The 20205-nt window shown below is 43.0% G+C and overlaps 1 protein-coding gene across 1 annotated transcript; it reads left to right on the plus strand.

Moving 5' to 3' along the window:
- Positions 1–2809: 2809 nt before the first annotated feature.
- On the plus strand, positions 2810–14976 carry LOC126088347 (uncharacterized). The gene is made up of 2 exons (XM_049906483.1): positions 2810–2963; positions 14630–14976. Exons 1-2 carry the CDS (start codon positions 2810–2812, stop codon positions 14974–14976), a joined length of 501 nt encoding a protein of 166 aa, XP_049762440.1.
- Positions 14977–20205: the final 5229 nt, after the last annotated feature.

The following is a 20205-nucleotide window of genomic DNA, read 5'->3' on the forward strand; positions in this document are numbered from 1 at the left end:
CATGACTGATACAGGGATTAGTGATCACAAGGTCGTTGTAGCTAGGCTCAATACCGTTTCTTCCAAATCCACCAGAAACAAACGCAAAATAATTTTATTTAAAAAAGCGAATAAAGTGTCACTAGAAGCCTTCCTAAGAGACAATCTCCATTCCTTCCGAACTGACTGTGCAAATGTAAACGAGATGTGGCTCAAATTCAAAGATATAGTAGCAACAGCAATTGAAAGAGTCATATCTCATAAATTGGTAAGAGATGGAACTGATCCCCCGTGGTACACAAAAAAGGGCCGAACGCTGTTGCAGAGGCAACAGAAAAAGCATGCGAAGTTCAGAAGAACGCGAAATCCCGAAGACTGGCTAAAATTTACAGACGCGCGAAATTTGGCACGGACTTCAATGCGAGATGCCTTTAATAGGTTCCACAACGAAACATTGTCTCGAAATTTGGTAGAAAATCCGAAGAAATTCTGGTCGTATGTAAAGTACACAAGCGGCAAGACGCAGTCAATACCTTCGCTGCACAGTGCCGATGGTACTGTTACCGACGACTGTGCCGCTAAAGCAGAGTTATTGAACACAGTTTTCCGAAATTCCTTCACCAGGGAAGACGAATGGAATATTCCAGAAGTTGAAACACGAACAGCTGCTAGCATGAGTTTCTTAGAAGTAGATACCTTAGGGGTTGCGAAGCAACTCAAATCGCTTGATACGGGCAAGTCTTCAGGTCCAGATTGTATACCGAATTGGTTCCTTTCAGATTACTCTGATACAATAGCTCCCTATTTAGCAATCATATACAACCGCTCGCTCACCGATACATCTGTACCTACAGATTGGAAAATTGCGCAGGTCACACCAGTGTTTAAGAAGGGTATTAGGAGTCATCCATCGAACTACAGACCTATATCATTGACGTCGGTTTGCAGTAGGGTTTTGGAGCATATACTGTATTCAAACATTATGCATCACCTCGAAGGGAACGATCTATTGATACGTAATGAGCATGGTTTCAGAAAACATCGTTCTTGTGCAACGCTCTTTATTCGCACGAAGTAATGGCCGCTATCGACAGGGGATCTCAAGTTGATTTCGTATTTCTAGATTTCCGGAAAGCTTTTGACACCGTTCCTCACAAGCGACTTCTAATCAAGCTGCGGGCCTATGGGGTATCGTCTCAGTTGTGCGACTGGATTCGTGATTTCCTGTCAGGAAGGTCGCAGTTCGTAGTAATAGACGGCAAATCATCGAGTAAAACTGAAGTGATATCAGGTGTTCCCCAGCAAAGCGTACTGGGACCTCTGCTGTTCCTGATCAATATAAATAATCTGGGTGACAATCTGAGCAATTCTCTTAGGTTGTTCGCAGATGATGCTGTAATTTACCGTCTAGTAAGGTCATCCGAAGACCAGTATCAGTTGCAAAGCGATTTAGAAAAGATTGCTGTATGGTGTGGCAGGTGGCAGTGGACCCTAAATAACGAAAAGTGTGAGGTGATCCACATGAGTTCCAAAAGAAAGCCGTTGGAATTCGATTACTCGATAAATAGTACAATTCTCAAGGCTGTCTATTCAACTAAGTACCTGGGTGTTAAAATTACGAACAACTTCAGTTGGAAAGACCACATAGATAATATTGTGGGGAAGGCGAGCCAAAGGTTGCGTTTCATTGGCAGGACACGTAGAAGGTGCAACAAGTCCATTAAAGAGACAGCTTACACTACACTCGTTCGTCCTCTGTTAGAATATTGCTGCGCGGTGTGGGATCCTTACCAGGTGGGATTGACGGAGGACAACGAAAGGGTGCAAAAAAGGGCAGCTCGTTTTGTATTATTACGTAATAGGGGATAGAGTGTGGCAGATATGATACGCGAGTTGGGATGGAAGTCATTAAAGCAAAGACGTTTTTCGTCGCGGCGAGATCTATTTACGAAATTTCAGTCACCAACTTTCTCTTCCGAATGCGAAAATATTTTGTTGAGCCGAACCTACATAGGTAGGAATGATCATCAAAATAAAATGAGAGAAATCAGAGCTCGAACAGAAAGGTTTAGGTGTTCGTTTTTCCCGCGCGCTGTTCGGGAGTGGAATGGTAGATGAACCCTCTGCCAAGCACTTAAATGTGAATTGCAGAGCAGTCATGTAGATGTAGATGTAGATACACGAGTGGGCCTTCGGCCCCGAAAGCCCTTATCGATGATGTTTCATTCAATGATTCGCACGCTGACACTTGCTGATGACCCAGAATTGAAATCTGCAACAATTTGCTGAAGTGTTGCACTTCTGTCACATTGAAGGATTCTCTTCTGCTGTTGTTGGTCCTGTTCTTGCATCTTTTTCTGGCGGCAGCGATGTCGGAGATTTGATGCTTTGCCGGATTCCTGATATTCACGGTACACTCTTGAAATGGTCGTACGGGAAAATCCCCACTTTATCGTTGCCCCGCAGAGGTTGTGCCCCATCGCTCGTGCGCCGACTATAGCGCAACGTTCAAACTCATTTAAATCTTAAAGCCATTGTAGCAGTAGTAACCGATCTAACAGCTCGAGACACTTGTCTCATACAGGCGTTGCCGACCGCAGTGCCGTATTCTGTCTGTTTACATACAGTATCTTTGTATTTGAATACTCATGTCTATCCCAGTGTCTTTGGCGCTTCAGTGTAGCACGCACGCACGCACACACACACACACACACACACACACACACACAATCAAACTAAATATCATTTATCTTTAATCGTTTTAAAAAGATTTCCAAAGACAATTCTTGCCGGCGCAAGGGAAGCGGCCTGGCGATTACGCGGGAGAGCTATGCCGCGACTGGTGACTGGGAACGTCGCAACCGAGAAAGTGATCGCAGAGGTGAACAAGTACAGCTTTCTGTACACTCGCGACGCAGAGTACAAGAACATTCTGAAGAAGGCCGAGACGTGGAGAGATATTGCCAAGAAACTCAACGAAGACCGTAAGTACTTTTCTTTTGATGTTGTAGTTGTGGTCTTCGGTAAGAAAAGTGGTTTGGTGCAGCGCTCCGGGCTAGAGTATCCCGTGCATCCGTCTTCATCCGTGCCAGCCTGCTGCAACCCATATCCATCCGATCCTGCTGTGTTTTCAAGCCTTGGTGTCCATCACCACTTTTACCTACCTTCTTTCCTTTCATTGCCAAAATGACGAGATACCTGGATGCCTCGGGATGCGCCCTGCGACAATCCATTCTCTTAGTCAAGTTGTGCCATAAATTTCTTTTTCTTCCAGTTCGGCTCAGTGTCTCCTCATTAGTTACTCCTGTGTATCACCACATTTCAAAAGCTCCTATTCTTTTCTTGTCAGAACTACTTGTCCACTGCAAGGCTACACTCCTGCAGGGCCGTACTGAGGATTTGGCGAGACTGGCCGCCGACAAGGCGCAGCCACTTTGTCTTCCCACGTTACTTTACAGAGGAAAATCCAGGAGAATTGCCCCAATTTAATCCTCGTGCCACAGAAAAGACGAGTGAAATAAGTATTAGTGGTGTTCAGAAACAGCTGAAATCGTTAAAGTTGAAAAAAGCTCCAGGGCCTGATGGAATCCCTGTCAGAGTCTATACTGAATTCTACATCTACACACATACTCCGCAAACCACCGTAAGGTGCATGGCGGAGGATACACTGTACCACTACCGGTCATTTCCGTTCCTCTTCCACTCGCAAATAAAGTGGGGGAAAAATGACTGCCTGTATGCCTCCGTACGAACCCTAATTTCACGCAATGTATGTTGACGACAGTGAAATCGTTCGGCAGTGAGTTTCAAATGCTGGTTCTCTAAATTTTCTCGAAAAGAACGTCGCCTTCCCTCCAGGCATTCCCGTTTAAGTTCCCGAAGCATAGCCATAACACTTTCGAGTTGTTCGAACCTACCGGTAACAAATCTAGCAGCCCACCTCTGAATTACTTCGATGTCTTCTTGCAATCCGACTGAACTTGAGTAGTACTTAAAACAGGTCGCACCAGCGACCCATATGCAGTCTTTCTTTTTTAATGTGTGAAATCCTATGGGACTTAACTGCTAAGGTCATCAGTCCCTAAGCTTACACACTACTTAACCTAAATTATCCTAAAGACAAACACACACACCCCTGCCAGAGGGAGGACTCGAACCTCCGCCGGAACCAGCCGCGTAGTCCATGACTGGAGCGCCATAGACCGCTCGGCTAATCCTGCGCGACATATGCAGTCTCCTTTACAGGTGAATCACTCTTTCTTAAAATTCCCCCAATAAACCAAAGTCGATCATACCACTTCCCTAACACAGTTCTCACACGCTCGCTCCATTTCATATCGCTTTTCAACGTTACGCCCAGATATTTAAACGACTTGATTGTGCCAAGCAGGAAACTAATAGTATTGTAACAGAACGTTACACGTTTGTTCTTCCCATTCATCCACATAACTTGCATTTTTCCACACTTAGACCTAACTGCCATTCATCGCACCAACTGGAAATTTTGTCTGAGTCGTCTTGTATCTTCCTATAGTTGCTCAGCTTCGACACCTTACCCTGCACCACAGCATCATCGGCAAACAACCGCAGACTGCTGCCCACCCTGTCCGCTAAGTCATATTGAGAACGACAGCGGGCCTGTCACACTTCCCTGCGGCACTCCTGACGATACTTTTGTCTCTGACGAACATTCGCCGTCGTGGAAAACATATTGGGTTCTATTACGTAAGACGTCTTCGAGCCACTCACTTATCTGTGAACTTATTCCATGTGCTCGTACCTTCCTACGGAAGCAACAGAAGTGACTGACAGCGCGCAAGGGCTTCAGGTGACAAAACACAACCGCAGATATAGCTACGAAAGTGTCCTAGATTGGAGAAGGCCATCGCTTGATTTAATTCGGCTACTTTCTTGCATTTCCATCTGTAAAGTTAACTCAGTATGAGGTATTAAACTGAATTATTCTCTTCCAATAAGATTGCTATGTCAGAATGTTATTATCGGTTACTGCAAGTATAACATGATGAACCCACCAAAAAACGTAAATCAGAGGAACGGAAAAAGGAAAGGGAAAGGACAACCTCCTTTGTAAAAATCGAGCTTTTAGTTCTATAATTATGTGTGTAACATGTCACTGTCGAGTCGAGTCGAGACGAGGGGGAAAACTATCAATTATTTGATTGGAATGTTATTTAGGCTCTGAGCACTATGGGACTTAACTGCTGTGGTCATCAGTCCCCTAGAGCTTAGAACTACTTAAACCTAACTAACCTAAGGACATCACACACATCGATGCCCGAGGCAGGATTCGAACCTGCGACCGTAGCGGTCGCGCGGTTCCAGATTGAAGCGCCTAGAACCGCTCGGGCACACCGGCCGGCTGTTATTTAGGGTAGGGATTTCAATTCCTTTTGAGTCTGCGTGATTTTGACTGTTAGTGACCCAAACACTGGCGTGTCGCGTTCGGCGGAAATTTGGCCTTCTCTCCCAGCCGGGAGCTGACGATTTCGCTTTTTCTAACTCCACATACAGGCTGAGTCACTAACTATTGCCACCTAGAATAACTCCGAAAGTATGATAGGAGCTGAAAAGTTTGTGGGACAAACATTGCATGGGACAACCGGGGCCATAATATGACGTTCGTTTTTTGTTGCTAGGTGGGGTTGCTTCAGAGATATGAAGGTCAACTTTATTTTTTAAAATTGGTTGCTATAGTTTGGTACTTATTTTCTGATAGCGGGTATCGAGACGAATCCAGTGATGTGTAATTGTAAGATCTTTGAAGGTCAACGAAGGTCACAAAAGTGGCATGAACATCTATTTACAGAACGTGCTCGAAGTGATGACCATTGGTATCAATGCAGTGCTGCAATCTTCTTATCATGGATTAAATGATATTCCTTATCGCATCGGCACTTATCGAAGCACATGCTCTGACAATTCTCTCTCGCATATCTTTAGGCGTATTTGGAACGACTTTATAAACATCTTTTACGAATCCCCACAAGAAAAAATCCAGAGGCGTCAAGTCTGGCGAACGAGCTGGCCACGACACATCTCCTCTGCGTCCAATCCAACGATTTGGGAATTGTGTCTGCAACTCATTTCTAGCCATCAGCGAAAAATGTGCCCGAGACCCATCGTGTTGATACCACATTCTGTTCCTTGCTCCTAAATGTATTTCTTCCAATAACAGACCTAATATTTCTTACAGGAATAAGGTGTACTTCTTACCATTCAGATTTTCTTCGATGAAATAGGGGCCTATAATTCTGTACTCCAGAACCCCACTCCATACATTCACCGACCACGGCTTTTGGTGTGCAACTTGCCGCAGCCAACATGGATTTTCAGTTGCCCAATAATGCAAATTATGATTCCCACGGTTCGTGAATGTAGCCTCGTCAGTAAATACAATCAAATTAATAAATGTGTCATCCCTCTGAATCTGAATTTGAGCCCATAGGCAGAATTCAATGCGAGACGTACAATCTGCACCAGTTAATTCTTGGCGGAGACTGATATGGTAAGGATGATATTTATGGTGGGACGTGGTCGTCCAAAACCACACGACCAACTCGTTCTTCACCGTCCTTCAACCCTTTCCATAGATGCTCACGATAGCAGTACGCCAACAGGCGACCAGTTTCGCCGTTTCAGACAGTCCCGTTTCCAGCCGCAACGTCATAACATTGTGCCTTTTGTCAAAACCATGTGAATCAGTGGACCTCCGCATTTGCGGTACGTATCTTCGGTTGCCAGTTCGTCTCTCTTACGCTTACGTTCTATCATTGCTGCGTCACGTGCCCGCAACAACACCAGGAGGCATTCAGCCTCGCGGTGGGCACTGGTCGTAATGTTTTGGCTCATCCGTGATGTTTTATTTTCGATTATTCTCCTCTAGAAGAGCATGTAAACATCAGCCATTCACAGGTTCACTCCCTTTTCCTCTCTTCTGTTCAACGGGAAAACTCTTCATTAATTCACTGTGTTTTTTCTTCCTTTTTTCTCTCTATTTTCTTCGTTTGAAACTGGTTTAATCTGTTTGTTTCTGGACTTTCACCTAGTGGTCTTTAATTTACTTGCGTCAACGATGTTATAATTATTTAGTGCGTCTGTTTTCATCCATTCTACATTGGTGTACGCAGAACTGTAGGCGTCCTTTCCTAACTTAATGTAACAACGTCTGTGTTTTCGTCGAGTTGCTTTGTAGGTCGTCTGACCCAAGTTCCGTCTGGAAGAACAGCGTCGTGGAATTTTCTAAGGATTTTTCGTTCTTGTTTCTCGATGTCGTGAATTTCTGCCATCCCTCTAATAACTGTGGTTTCTCTCGCTTACAAGGCTTCCGGTGAAACAAACCTTGCTGTAGTATCTTAGTTTTGCATTCTTTTTCTGTAGCGGTTCCATGTCAGCATGTCTTTCGCTGTTTGAATATTCTTTCCATGTTGCAAATTGTATTCAGTCCTGAGGGGTGGATGGTTTCTCCTAAATACTTAAAGTGAGTGAACTCTCACATTTTTTCAAACTGTCTTCTCAGTGAGAAGGTTCCTACTAACAAGAGGGAGTTCAGTTTTACAGGAGATTTCATGCAGATTATCTAGTGCTAATTGGGTTTCATCTTTGTTGTTCGTGAATATAGCCAGGTCATCTGCAGACGCCCAGAATTTCAGTGACTTTTTTTCCTTCTCCTTTCCAATTTGGATGCTTTTTACACGTTTTTCCCTTTTTCTGATTATTTTTTCCAGCATGATGGTGAACAAAAGTGGGAATAAGCCATCTTCTTGTCAGACTGCTGTGTGAACGATGAATGAGTTTCAGATTTCTCACATGAATTTCACTTTTGAGGTTGTTTCCGATCATGTTTCCTGGATGACAGTCCTAATTTTTCTATCAACTTTTACTTCTACTAGGATTTGTCTGTCATCAGAATAGTGAGCTACCGCGCAGGATTAGCCGAGCGGTCTTAGGCGCTGCAGTAATGGACTGTGCGGCTGGTCCCGGCGGATGTTCGAGTCCTCCCTCTGGCATGGGTGTGTGTGTTTGTCCTTAGGATAATGTAGGTTAAGTAGTGTTTAAGCTTAGGGACTGATGACCTTAGCAGTTAAGTCCCATTAGATTTCACACTCATTTGAACATTTGAACAATAGTGAGCTTTTTCTGAAATTCGTAAACGTGACAGTAGTATTCCAGCATCGTCTGATGTGTCTTCTAATGGTTTTGAGGTTCCAGATCGGTTCGATGTCTGTCAGTGGAATCTTTTATACACTCCTGGAAATTGAAATAAGAACACCGTGAATTCATTGTCCCAGGAAGGGGAAACTTTATTGACACATTCCTGGGGTCAGATACATCACATGATCACACTGACAGAACCACAGGCACATAGACACAGGCAACAGAGCATGCACAATGTCGGCACTAGTACAGTGTATATCCACCTTTCGCAGCAATGCAGGCTGCTATTCTCCCATGGAGACGATCGTAGAGATGCTGGATGTAGTCCTGTGGAACGGCTTGCCATGCCATTTCCACCTGGCGCCTCAGTTGGACCAGCGTTCGTGCTGGACGTGCAGACCGCGTGAGACGACGCTTCATCCAGTCCCAAACATGCTCAATGGGGGACAGATTCGGAGATCTTGCTGGCCAGGGTAGTTGACTTACACCTTCTAGAGCACGTTGGGTGGCACGGGATACATGCGGACGTGCATTGTCCTGTTGGAACAGCAAGTTCCCTTGCCGGTCTAGGAATGGTAGAACGATGGGTTCGATGACGGTTTGGATGTACCGTGCACTATTCAGTGTCCCCTCGACGATCACCAGTGGTGTACGGCCAGTGTAGGAGATCGCTCCCCACACCATGATGCCGGGTGTTGGCCCTGTGTGCCTCGGTCGTATGCAGTCCTGATTGTGGCGTTCACCTGCACGGCGCCAAACACGCATACGACCATCACTGGCACCAAGGCAGAAGCGACTCTCATCGCTGAAGACGACACGTCTCCATTCGTCCCTCCATTCACGCCTGTCGCGACACCACTGGAGGCGGGCTGCACGATGTTGAGGCGTGAGCGGAAGACGGCCTAACGGTGTGCGGGACCGTAGCCCAGCTTCATGGAGACGGTTGCGAATGGTCCTTGCCGATACCCCAGGAGCAACAGTGTCCATAATTTGCTGGGAAGTGGCGGTGCGGTCCCCTACGGCACTGCGTAGGATCCTACGGTCTTGGCGTGCATCCGTGCGTCGCTGCGGTCCGGTCCCAGGGCGACGGGCACGTGCACCTTCCGCCGACCACTGGCGACAACATCGATGTACTGTGGAGACCTCACGCCCCACGTGTTGAGCAATTCGGCGGTACGTCCATCCGGCCTCCCGCATGCCCACTATACGCCCTCGCTCAAAGTCCGCCAACTGCACATACGGTTCACGTCCACGCTGTCGCGGCATGCTACCAGTGTTAAAGACTGCGATGGAGCTCCGTATGCCACGGCAAACTGGCTGACACTGACGGCGGCGGTGCACAAATGCTGCGCAGCTAGCGCCATTCGACGGCCAACACCGCGGTTCCTGGTGTGTCCGCTGTGCCGTGCGTGTGATCATTGCTTGTACAGCCCTCTCGCAGTGTCCGGAGCAAGTATGGTGGGTCTGACACACCGGTGTCAATGTGTTCTTTTTTCCATTTCCAGGAGTGTAGATCAGGAGTCCATTACACGCAGGAAGCAACTACACGGATAGCTGGGGCTGTGCAGCATGGACTGGACGGTTTTTAGGTTAGAGGTCCTGGAGAAACATAAAAAGGGCTTCAATCTCAAACACAGAAAGAACGTCATTCTAGGTACCATCGGTATAATAGTTATAAATTGTCACAGTTGTGTTAGGAAAGTACCAGCGCACCAAGTGCTAATAGAAGTACTGTTGCTAGAGTCGCTATAGGCACTGAAAGCTGGCTAATGCCAGAAATGAGTTCAGCCGAAATTTTTCGCAAAGGACCGATGTTCAGAGAGGATAGGCTACATACACTTGGTGGCGGCGTGTTTGTTGCTGTTAGAAGTAGTTTATCTTGTAGCGAAATTGAAGTAGATAGTTCCTGCGAGTTAGTACAGATAGAGGTTAATCTTGGCAACTGGAGTAAAATAACAATAGGAACTTTTTACCAACATCCCAACTCAGATAATATAATTGCTGAAAGATTCAAAGTAAACTTGAGTCTAACTTCAAACACATATCCGACTCTTACATTTATAGTTAGTGGCGACTTCAACTTTCCCTCGATATGTTGGCGAAAATAAGTGTTTTAATCTGGAGATACATACAAAACATCATCCGACATTGTGCTAACCGCATTCTCTGAAAACTAATTCGAACAACTAGTTCATGAGCCCACTCGAATAGTAAACAGTTGTGAAAATACATTTAACCTCTTAGCAACAAATAATACTGAGCTAACAATGAGCATCAAACCGGATACAAGGATTAATGAACCCAGGGTTGTTGTAGCAAGACTGAATACTGTAACTCCTGAACCCACCAAAAAGAAACGAATAATACATTTGTTCAAAAATGCAGATTCGGTTGAAGCCCTTCCTGGGAGACAATCTCCACTCCTTCCAAATCAACAATGTAAGTGTAGACCAGATGTAGCTTAAATTCAAAGAAATAGTATCAGCAGCAATTGAGAGATTCATACGAAATAAATTAACAAAAGATGGAGCTGATTACCCATGGTACACAAAACATGTCATAACACTGTTGCAGAAACAACAAAAAAAGCATGCCAAATTTTAAACAAACCCAAAATCCCTAAGACTGGTGATCTTTTGCAGAAGCTCGAAAGTTGAACTTGACTTCAATGGGAGATGCATATAATAGTTTCCACAACGAAACTTTGTCTCGAAACCTGGCAGAAAATCCAAAGAGATTCTGGTTGTATGTAAAGTGTGCTAGCAGCAAGACACAATTACTACCTCCTCTGTGCAACAGCAATGGAAAGACTATCGATGACAGTGTTGCCAAAGCAGAGTTACTAAACACAGCCTTCCGAATTTCCTTCACCAAAGAAGACGAAGTAAATATTCCAGAATTAGAATCAAGAAAGCTGTCAACAAAAGTAACTTAGAGATACATATCTTTGGAGTAGTGAAACAACTTAAATCACCTAATAAAAGGAAGTCTTCTGGTCCAGATCGTATAGCAGTTAGGTTCCTTTCAGAGTACGCTGATGCAATAATTTCATGTTTAAGAGTCATATACCACCATTCATTCGCTGTAAGATGCATAATCAAATTCTGTAAATTTGCACAGGTCATACCCATATTCCAGGAAAACAACAGCACTAATCCTCTAAATTGCAGGCCCGTGTTATTAACGTCGATATGCAGAAGCATTCTGGAACATACATTGTGTTCGAACACTATGAATTACCTGGAAGAGAAAGGTCTATTCACGCTTAATCGATATGGATTTAGAAAATATAGTTCCTTTGAAATACAACAGCCCTTTACTCACACGAAGTGTTGAGTGCTATCGACAAGGGATTTCAAATTGATTCCATTTTTCTAGATTTCCAGAACGATTTTGACCTGTACTTCACAAGTGGCTTATAACCTATTGTCTGCTTATGGAATATCATCTCAGTTATGTGACTCGATTCATAATTTCATGTCAGAGAGGTCATAGTTAATAGTAAGTGACAGAAAGTCATCGAGTAATAACAGATGTGATTTCTGCCATTCCCAAAGGTAGAGTTATAGGCCCTCTGCTGTTCTTATCTATATAAACTATTTCAGAAACAATCTGAGCAGCTGTCCTAGATTGTTTGCAGATAATGCTGGTCTAGTAAAGTCACCAGAAAATAATTTTGATAAGATATCTGCATGGTGCGAAAATTGGCAACTGACCCTAAATAATGAAAAGTGTGAGGTCATCCACATGAGTGCTAAAACTAATCTGTTATATTTAGGTAACACGATAAATCAACCAAATCCAAAGGCCATAAATTCAATTAAATATTCAGGAATTATAATACGTACAACTTAAATTGGAAAGAACACATAGAAAATGTTGTGGCAAAGGTAAACTGAAGACTGCGTTTTACTGGCAGAACACTTAGAAGATGCAACAGATCTGCTAAAGAGATTGCTTATACTATGGTGTCTTTCCTCTTTCGGAATACTACTGCATTGTGTGGGATCCTTACCAGATAGGATTAACAGAGTACATCGAAAATGTTCAGAGAAAGGCAGCACATTTTGTATTATCAAGAAATAGGCGAAAGAGTGTCACGAACATGATACAGGATTTGGAGAGGAAATCTTTGAAACAAAGGAGTTTTTCGTTGTTGCAGGATCTTTTCAAGAAATTTCAATCACCAACTATCTCCTCCAAACGCGAAGATATTTTTTGACGCCGATCTACATTGGGAGAAACGATCATCATAATAAAATAAGCGAAATCAGAGCCTGCATGTTCTTTTTTTCATGAACTGTTCGAGATTGAAATAATAGAAATTAGTGTGACGGTGGTCTGATGAACTCTCTACCAGGCACTTAAGTGTGATTTGCAGAGTAGCCATGTAGATGTAGAAAAAGTGCTCACCTATGCTGAGTCAGCACATTCTGCTAGAATGCTCAGTGACTCACTACCATCAGCAGTCCTAGGTATATCCTAACTGCATTTCGAATATCATAGTAATAACCTTCAGATCGCGACATATCTGCCATTGATGGTCTTTATAATTTAATTTTTCAAGAAACAATATTACATTTTCATAGTACTGCGGGCCGGTGTGGCCGAGCGGTTCTAGGCTTTTCAGTGCGGACCCACGCTGCTGCGGTCGCAGGTTCGAATCCTGCCTCGGGCATGAATGTGTGTGATGTCCTTAGGTTAGTTAGGTTTAAGTAGTTCTAAGTCTAGGGGACTGATGACCTCAGATGTTAAGTCCCATAGTGCTTAGAGGCATTTGAACCATTTGAACCGCATCACTCCCTCACGTTTACAGCAAGACCTACAGGAATAGATGGCAACGCGTTTCTGTTGTGAAACAGAACAGCTTTCGAGCTTAAATTAGAGGAGTTAATGAGAAGTCTCCAGTCCTCGGGACTATGCTCCATTCTCAAATATACCATCAGACCATTTACATCATCTATTCCAAAAGGTTGTTTTCCATTACATAAAGTGACATTAAGTCTCTTTCCCGATGTCTGTATAGAGGCATGTTCACTAGCCCAGAAGTTTGGTCTAGCTTTTTGATAACTCCAGATCACGAATTAAATCAAGACGTTCTTCTTGAGAAATTCTGTGTAGCCTACTGGGCGATATGGTTCAAAATGGTTCAAATGGCTCTGAGCACTATGGGACTTAATATCTGCGGTCATCAGTCCCCTAGAACTTAGAACTACTTAAACCTAACTAATCTACAGACATCACACACATCCATGCCCGAGGCAGGATTCGAACCTGCGACCGTAGTAGTCGTGCGGTTCCGGACTGAGCGCCTGAACCGCTAGACTACCGCGGCCGGCTACTGGGCGATATCGATTCTGATGTAAAGACAAGGTTTTGCTTTCATTCGCCCTTTATGTCTGCATGGTATTGTAGTACTCAGTGTTCTGGAGTGATAGGAACAGACAGACCTTCTCAATGCAGTACTGATCGTATAGCTGATGTCATGTTGGAAACACGATGGCCCGCTTTTTCTTTGTCTACATTGCATGTTTAAAGGGAGCCACCATACAAAAATAACAATCACTGACATGATTTGAAGCTTCTCGTCATGTCTTGGGAACTATAGATGGCAATGACTTTACTGTTTTGTTTAACCAACAACGCAGATATACTGCACATGAATTGCAGCAAATGTTTGGTTCGCAGGGTTTATCCTCATCTATTTTACAGTCAAAGTAATGGTAATATGCTGTCTTTATTAATGGACTGAATTCACGTTTCTGAGAAGCAAAAGTCACTTCACTGCACACATAGCAAAAATTACTCGCGATCTTAACAGACTCTCGTGGCATCTTGAAGGTGAATTTATCTGAAATGTAAATGAAATAAATTTGCTAAGAAAAATATAGGTTATGAATATGACTTTTACATCCAAGAATATAAATAAAGTTTTGTGCTTGATTTCTTATTTACCTGTAAAAATGTAACTTCCAACAAAGGAAATTACTAAGAAAGAAGAACAGACAGATTTTCTAAGCCCAGCAAAGAACATTTCTGTAAACACATGGCTTCTCTAGGAGCAAAATATGGCATGCCCCGTGTGGACAGCCTCTATATGTAACAATAACAAGGTACCAACATTGCAAAATTTCCCTCTTCCATAAAATTAATTCCTGTTTATTCAAGGGAATGACATCTAATAAAACATTTTAAACATGATATTCGTATATTTCACATCGAAATGAAGAAGAATTAAACATTTTAACTCGGACGGATTATGAGGGTAGACCAGTGTTATTGGCTTAATGAAGCTATGAAATTAACTGCTTATTAAGTACAATTTATCCTTTCCCTTGAGTCCTATTAATAGAGCATCTAAAACCAAATAATTATCTTTCATGTTTATGCTTAAGCCATCTTATCCAGTCATTAATAACTTTGACTTTTCGTTGTTAACAACAAAGTATGTTCCTGATATATTCTTTCTCTGCAGCTGAGACTGTAAAAGTGAAGTGGAACAACTGTAGGGATGCATACTTGAAACACAAAAAGTCTGTCAAAGGTGCTACGGGCCAGAGTGTGACTATGTACAAATCATGGCCTTATTCTAAAAATATGAAGTTTATGGACCGTATACTTGAAGCACGATTGGCAAAATCAAATGATTCTCCTTCAAGTGACAGTGAAAGTCGATCAGAGGGACGAACAGCACCTAAACCTCTCTCTTCAGCAGGGTCACTGTCATCTGACACTGAAGTTCCATTGCAGGACGACTGTGCAGAGAACATTTTGCTACCATTCACGTCGTGGCAGATGAAGCTGCCGTCAAGAAAGATTTAAAAAAGCGAGTGTGTGATCTATGAGCAACCAGTTCCTCGGAAAATAAACGAAACTCAGAAGACAAACATGATGAGATAGATCACTTATTTTTAAGCTACGCAAAAATTTTCAAACGTTTCGCAGTCCGTTCACAACGTAAAATGAAACTACAACTACCGCAGTTATTTTCAGAAACTGAAAGCGCAGAATAAGACGAGCAACATGCAACACAGATCGCTTCAAGTCTTTCAACAACAAACTCGGCTCGCACTTATGTCACTGGACCTTACCCCTGTTTCTATCAACACGACTGCGATTTAGTGGCCGTGCGGTTCTAGGCGCTACAGTCTGGAACCGAGCGACCGCTACGGTCGCAGGTTCGAATCCTGCCTCGGGCATGGATGTGTGTGATGTCCTTAGCTTAGTTAGGTTTAATTAGTTCTAAGTTCTAGGCGACTGATGACCTTAGAAGTTAAGTCGCACAGTGCTCAGAGCCATTTTGAACGACTGCGATTTGAGACATAAAAACTGTCAAAATAAATTATTACACTACAAGTGTTCGTTACGCTGTTAGAGTATTATCTTGTAGATCCATTACGGCTCTGTAATTATGAACGCACAATCCAACTACCATACCTCAGTCCAGTTCTAATCTTTCTGTTCAACATATTGGCCTCTTCCTGTTTGACGTAATTATCGTTATTTTTAAGTGGGAGAAGTTGTGTAACTCCTCGATAGACTCAGAGGGCTTCTAAAATAATTAAAAAATGGATACTAAAGAGCTTACCTTCTTTAACACTGTGTTGGACATAAAATAAAATAAAAACACAATTTAAAATAAAAACCCGTAGTAACTATGTGTTCCATTTTCGAAACTCATCTTCTGTCAAACATGTTCCCAAAATGTTCAGCAATTTCAATTCGAGCATTTCCAGTGGTGGGTATCGTCCCTTTTACGGAAATGACATTAAGTCACGGGAAGGAACCTACAGTGCACTCGGTGAGTATACCAGGAGAAATTGTCCACGAGGAGGAAATCCCAAGAGAAAACAAGAGCACAGGTTGAGGTCAGCTGCAAGTCGTCGCTCTTATCGGTACCAGCGTCGCTGTCTGGGATATGAGACTGTCATCGGCTCTGTCCTGTATTGGAAAAAGTAGTGAAGATGAAGACAGAATATAGTCTCACCCTTGTGGTTAACGTTATACAGGGTGTTACAAAAAGGTACGGCCAAACTTTCAGGAAACATTCCTCACACACAAATAAAGAAAAGATGTCATGTGGACATGTGTCCGGAAACGCTTAATTTCCATGTTAGAGCTCATTTTAGTTTCGTCAGTGTGTACTGTACTTCCTCGATTCACCGCCAGTTGGCCCAATTGAAGGGAGGTAATGTTGACTTCGGTGCTTGTGTTAACATGCGACTCATTGCTCTACAGTACTAGCATCAAGCACATCAGTACGTCGCATCAACAGGTTAGTGTTCATCACGAACGTGGTTTTGCAGTCAGTGCAATGTTTACAAATGCGGAGTTGGCAGATGCCCATTTGATGTATGGATTAGCACGGGGCAATAGCCGTGGCGCGGTACGTTTGTATCGAGACAGATTTCCAGAACGAAGGTGTCCCGACAGGAAGACATGCGAAGTAATTGATCGGCATCTTAGGGAGCACGGAACATTCCAGCCTATAACTTGCGACAGGGGAAGACCTAGAACGACGAGGACACCTGCAATGGACGAGGCAATTCTTCGTGCAGTTGACGATAACCCTAATGTCAGCGTCAGAGAAGTTGCTGCTCTACAAGGTAACGTTGACCACGTCACTGTATGGAGAGTGCTACGAGAGAACCAGTTGTTTCCGAACCAAGTACAGCGTGTGCAGGCACTATCAGCAGCTGATTGGCCTCCACGGGTACACTTCTGCGAATGGTTCATCCAACAATGTGTCAATCCTCATTTCAGTGCAAATGTTCTCTTTACGGATGAGGCTTCATTCCAACGTGATCAAATTGTAAAGTTTCACAATCAACATGTGTGGGCTGACGAGAATCCGCACGCAATTGTGCAATCGCGTCATCAACACAGATTTTCTGTGAACGTTTGGGCAGGCATTGTTGGTGATGTCTTGATTGGACCCCATGTTCTTCCACCTACGCTCAATGGAGCACGTTATCATGATTTCATACGGGATACCCTACCTGTGCTGCTAGAACATGTGTCTTTACATGTACGACACAACATGTGGTTCATGCACGATGGAGTTCCTGCACATTTCAGTCGAAGTGTTCGTACGCTTCTCAACAACAGATTCGGTGACCGATGGATTGGTAGAGGTGGACCAATACCATGGGCTCCACGCTCTCCTGACCTCAACAATCTTGACTTTCATTTTTGGGGGCATTTGAAAGCTCTTGTCTACGCAACCGCGATACCAAATGTAGAGACTCTTCGTGCTCGTGTTGTGGACGGCTGTGATACAATGCGCCATTCTCCAGGGGTACATCAGCGCATCAGGGATTCCATGCGACGGAGGGTGCATGCATGTATCCTCCCTAACGGAGGACATTTTGAGCATTTCCTGTAACAAAGTGTTTGAAGTCACGCTGGTACATTCTGTTGCTGTGTGTTCCCATTCCATGATTAATGTGATTTGAAGAGAAGTAATAAAATGAGCTCTAACATGGAAAGTAAGCGTTTCCGGACACATGTCCACATAACATATTTTCTTTCTTTGTGTGTGAGGAATGTTTCCTGAAAGTTTGGCCGTACCTTTTTGTAACACCCTGTATATATGTTAAAATATAAGTATAAAGTAAAAGTGACAAATCACTGACTTAAAAAAGCATTTTTGTACTTACTGGCTACTAATGTTGTTGAGATACGTTGAAAATGCAGGAATAAGGCACAAACGAAGTTAAAATTTACGTCCATAATGATAAAATCGCAAAATATGTGCTGATTGGCATGAGAAGGTGTTTCATAACCTCACCTAGTGAACTGACATCACCCTGGTGTCTCTTGAGTTAGGAAAATTTAGAATGCGAGAGTACATGATGCGTGGAATAAGCGCACAAAAGTAGAGGAATTAAACGCACTGTTCGTCGCACAATTTCTATTTTATTTTTTGGGACCAATGAAATTAGTCAAATATAAAATAACTTGCAATACCTTATTTGTAAGTGATAAAGGGAAAAAAAAGACGGAAGGTTGAAGGGTGAACGTAATAGAAATGATGGGAAAAGATCGAAAAAAGAGGGGAAAGAGGGAGGAAAAATTTCGTAGTAAAAATTCACAAAATATATACGAAAGTTAGGATAAAAATATCATAAATATACATCAACAAAAATTAAGTATCATGTAATCTGCGGTATACTGCAAAGATTGAAATATGATGTTCTACACAAAAGGAATAAGTACTACAGGTCCAAACCAAAAATTTTATTTGACGAACATCTCGATGCAAGAAGCAACAATACCAGGAAAACGGATAAAGAGGAAAATGACATATTCATTACAGCCTGCATGACTAGAAGCCACCCAGTTGTCAAAAATAAGGGCTTGAAACTATCTAAAAAATCCTTGTTTTTAGGTTGCGCCTGTTCATTTAAAATAAAACCGTCTTTCTGAGCGAAATGTTTAAAGGTTGCCAATTCCCCCAACAAATCAGATTTGTAGTTTTTAACATGCTATGTAAGAGGACTAAATCTTTTAAGTTTTGCAGCGAATGTTCGAGAAGTAGCAAATTATCGGCAAAGAACTGAATACAATTCCACGTCCATTATCTAGCAAGTGTTCTTTGTATCTTACTTTAAAATATCTCATCGTCTGGCCTATATAATAACACATACATGTACTGCCCTCTCGCTTCCTAAATTTACTTCAACTCAAGAGACATCGACGTCAGTTCACCAGGTTCTGTTGTGGAGCACTTTCTAATGCCAGTCAGCACGATATGTTGCGATTTTATTTTTATGGAGGTGAATTTTATCTTCGTTTGTGCCTTATGGCTACATTTTTATCTCCACAACATTATGTAACCAATAGCCTTAGTAAGTCAGTGATTTGTTGTCACTGCTATTTTATACCCATATTTAACATGTACATAATTTTAGCTATTTTAGGTGTCAAACATGGATCCTTCTGAAGCAGGCGTTTTGTAATGAGTCGAAAACTAGGTCAAGGAGTTTTAATAAACCTTTTTACCATTGCAACTGATTTGGTTGTTTGTCACATTTTCTTCACTATGATTGCATTCTACGCTGCGTCCAACCATGTTCAAGATTTTTAAATTGATATTTCTCCTTAAGCCACCATTTCCAATCATTAAATACTTTGGTTTTTCGTGTTTAATAAGAGAATATGACCCCCCCCCCCCATGAACCATGGACCTTGCCGTTGGTGGGGAGGCTTGCGTGCCTCAGCGATAGAGATGGCCGTACCATAGGTGGGACCACGACGGAGGGGTATCTGTTGAGAGGCCAGACAAACGTGTGGTTCCTGAAGAGGGGCAGCAGCCTTTTCAGTAGTTGCAGAGGCAACAGTCTGGATGATTGACCGATCCGGCCTTGTAACACTAACCAAAATGGCCTTGTTGTGCTGGTACTGCCAACGGCTGAAAGCAAGGGGAAACTACAGCAGTACTTTTTCCCGAGGGCATGTAGCTTTACTGTATGGTTAAATGATAGTGGCGACCTCTTGGATAAAATATTCCGGAGGTAAAATAGTCCCCCATTCGGATCTCCGGGCGGGGACTACTCAAGAGGACGTCATTGTCAGGAGAAAGAAAACTGGCGTATTACGGATCGGAGCATGGAATGTCAGATCCCTTAATCGGGCAGGTAGGTTAGAAAATTTACAAAGGGAAATGGATAGGTTAAAGTTAGATATAGTGGGAATTAGTGAAGTTCGGTGGCAGGAGGAACAAGACTTTTGGTCAGGTGAATATAGGATTATAAATACAAAATCAAATAGGGGTAATGCAGGAGTAGGTTTAATGATGAATAAAAAAATACGAGTGCGGGTAAGCTACCACAAACAGCATAGTGAACGCATTATTGTGGCCAAATTAGACACGAAGCCCACGCCTACTACAGTAGTACAAGTTTATATGCCAACTTGCTCTGCAGATGATGAAGAAATTGATGAAATGTATGATGAGATAAAAGAAATTATTCAGGTAGTGAAGGGAGACGAAAATTTAATAGGCATGGGCGACTGGAATTCGAGAGTAGGAAAAGGGAGAGAAGGAAA

This window comes from Schistocerca cancellata, chromosome 6 (assembly GCF_023864275.1).
Source record: "Schistocerca cancellata isolate TAMUIC-IGC-003103 chromosome 6, iqSchCanc2.1, whole genome shotgun sequence".
Lineage (NCBI taxonomy): Eukaryota > Metazoa > Arthropoda > Insecta > Orthoptera > Acrididae > Schistocerca > Schistocerca cancellata.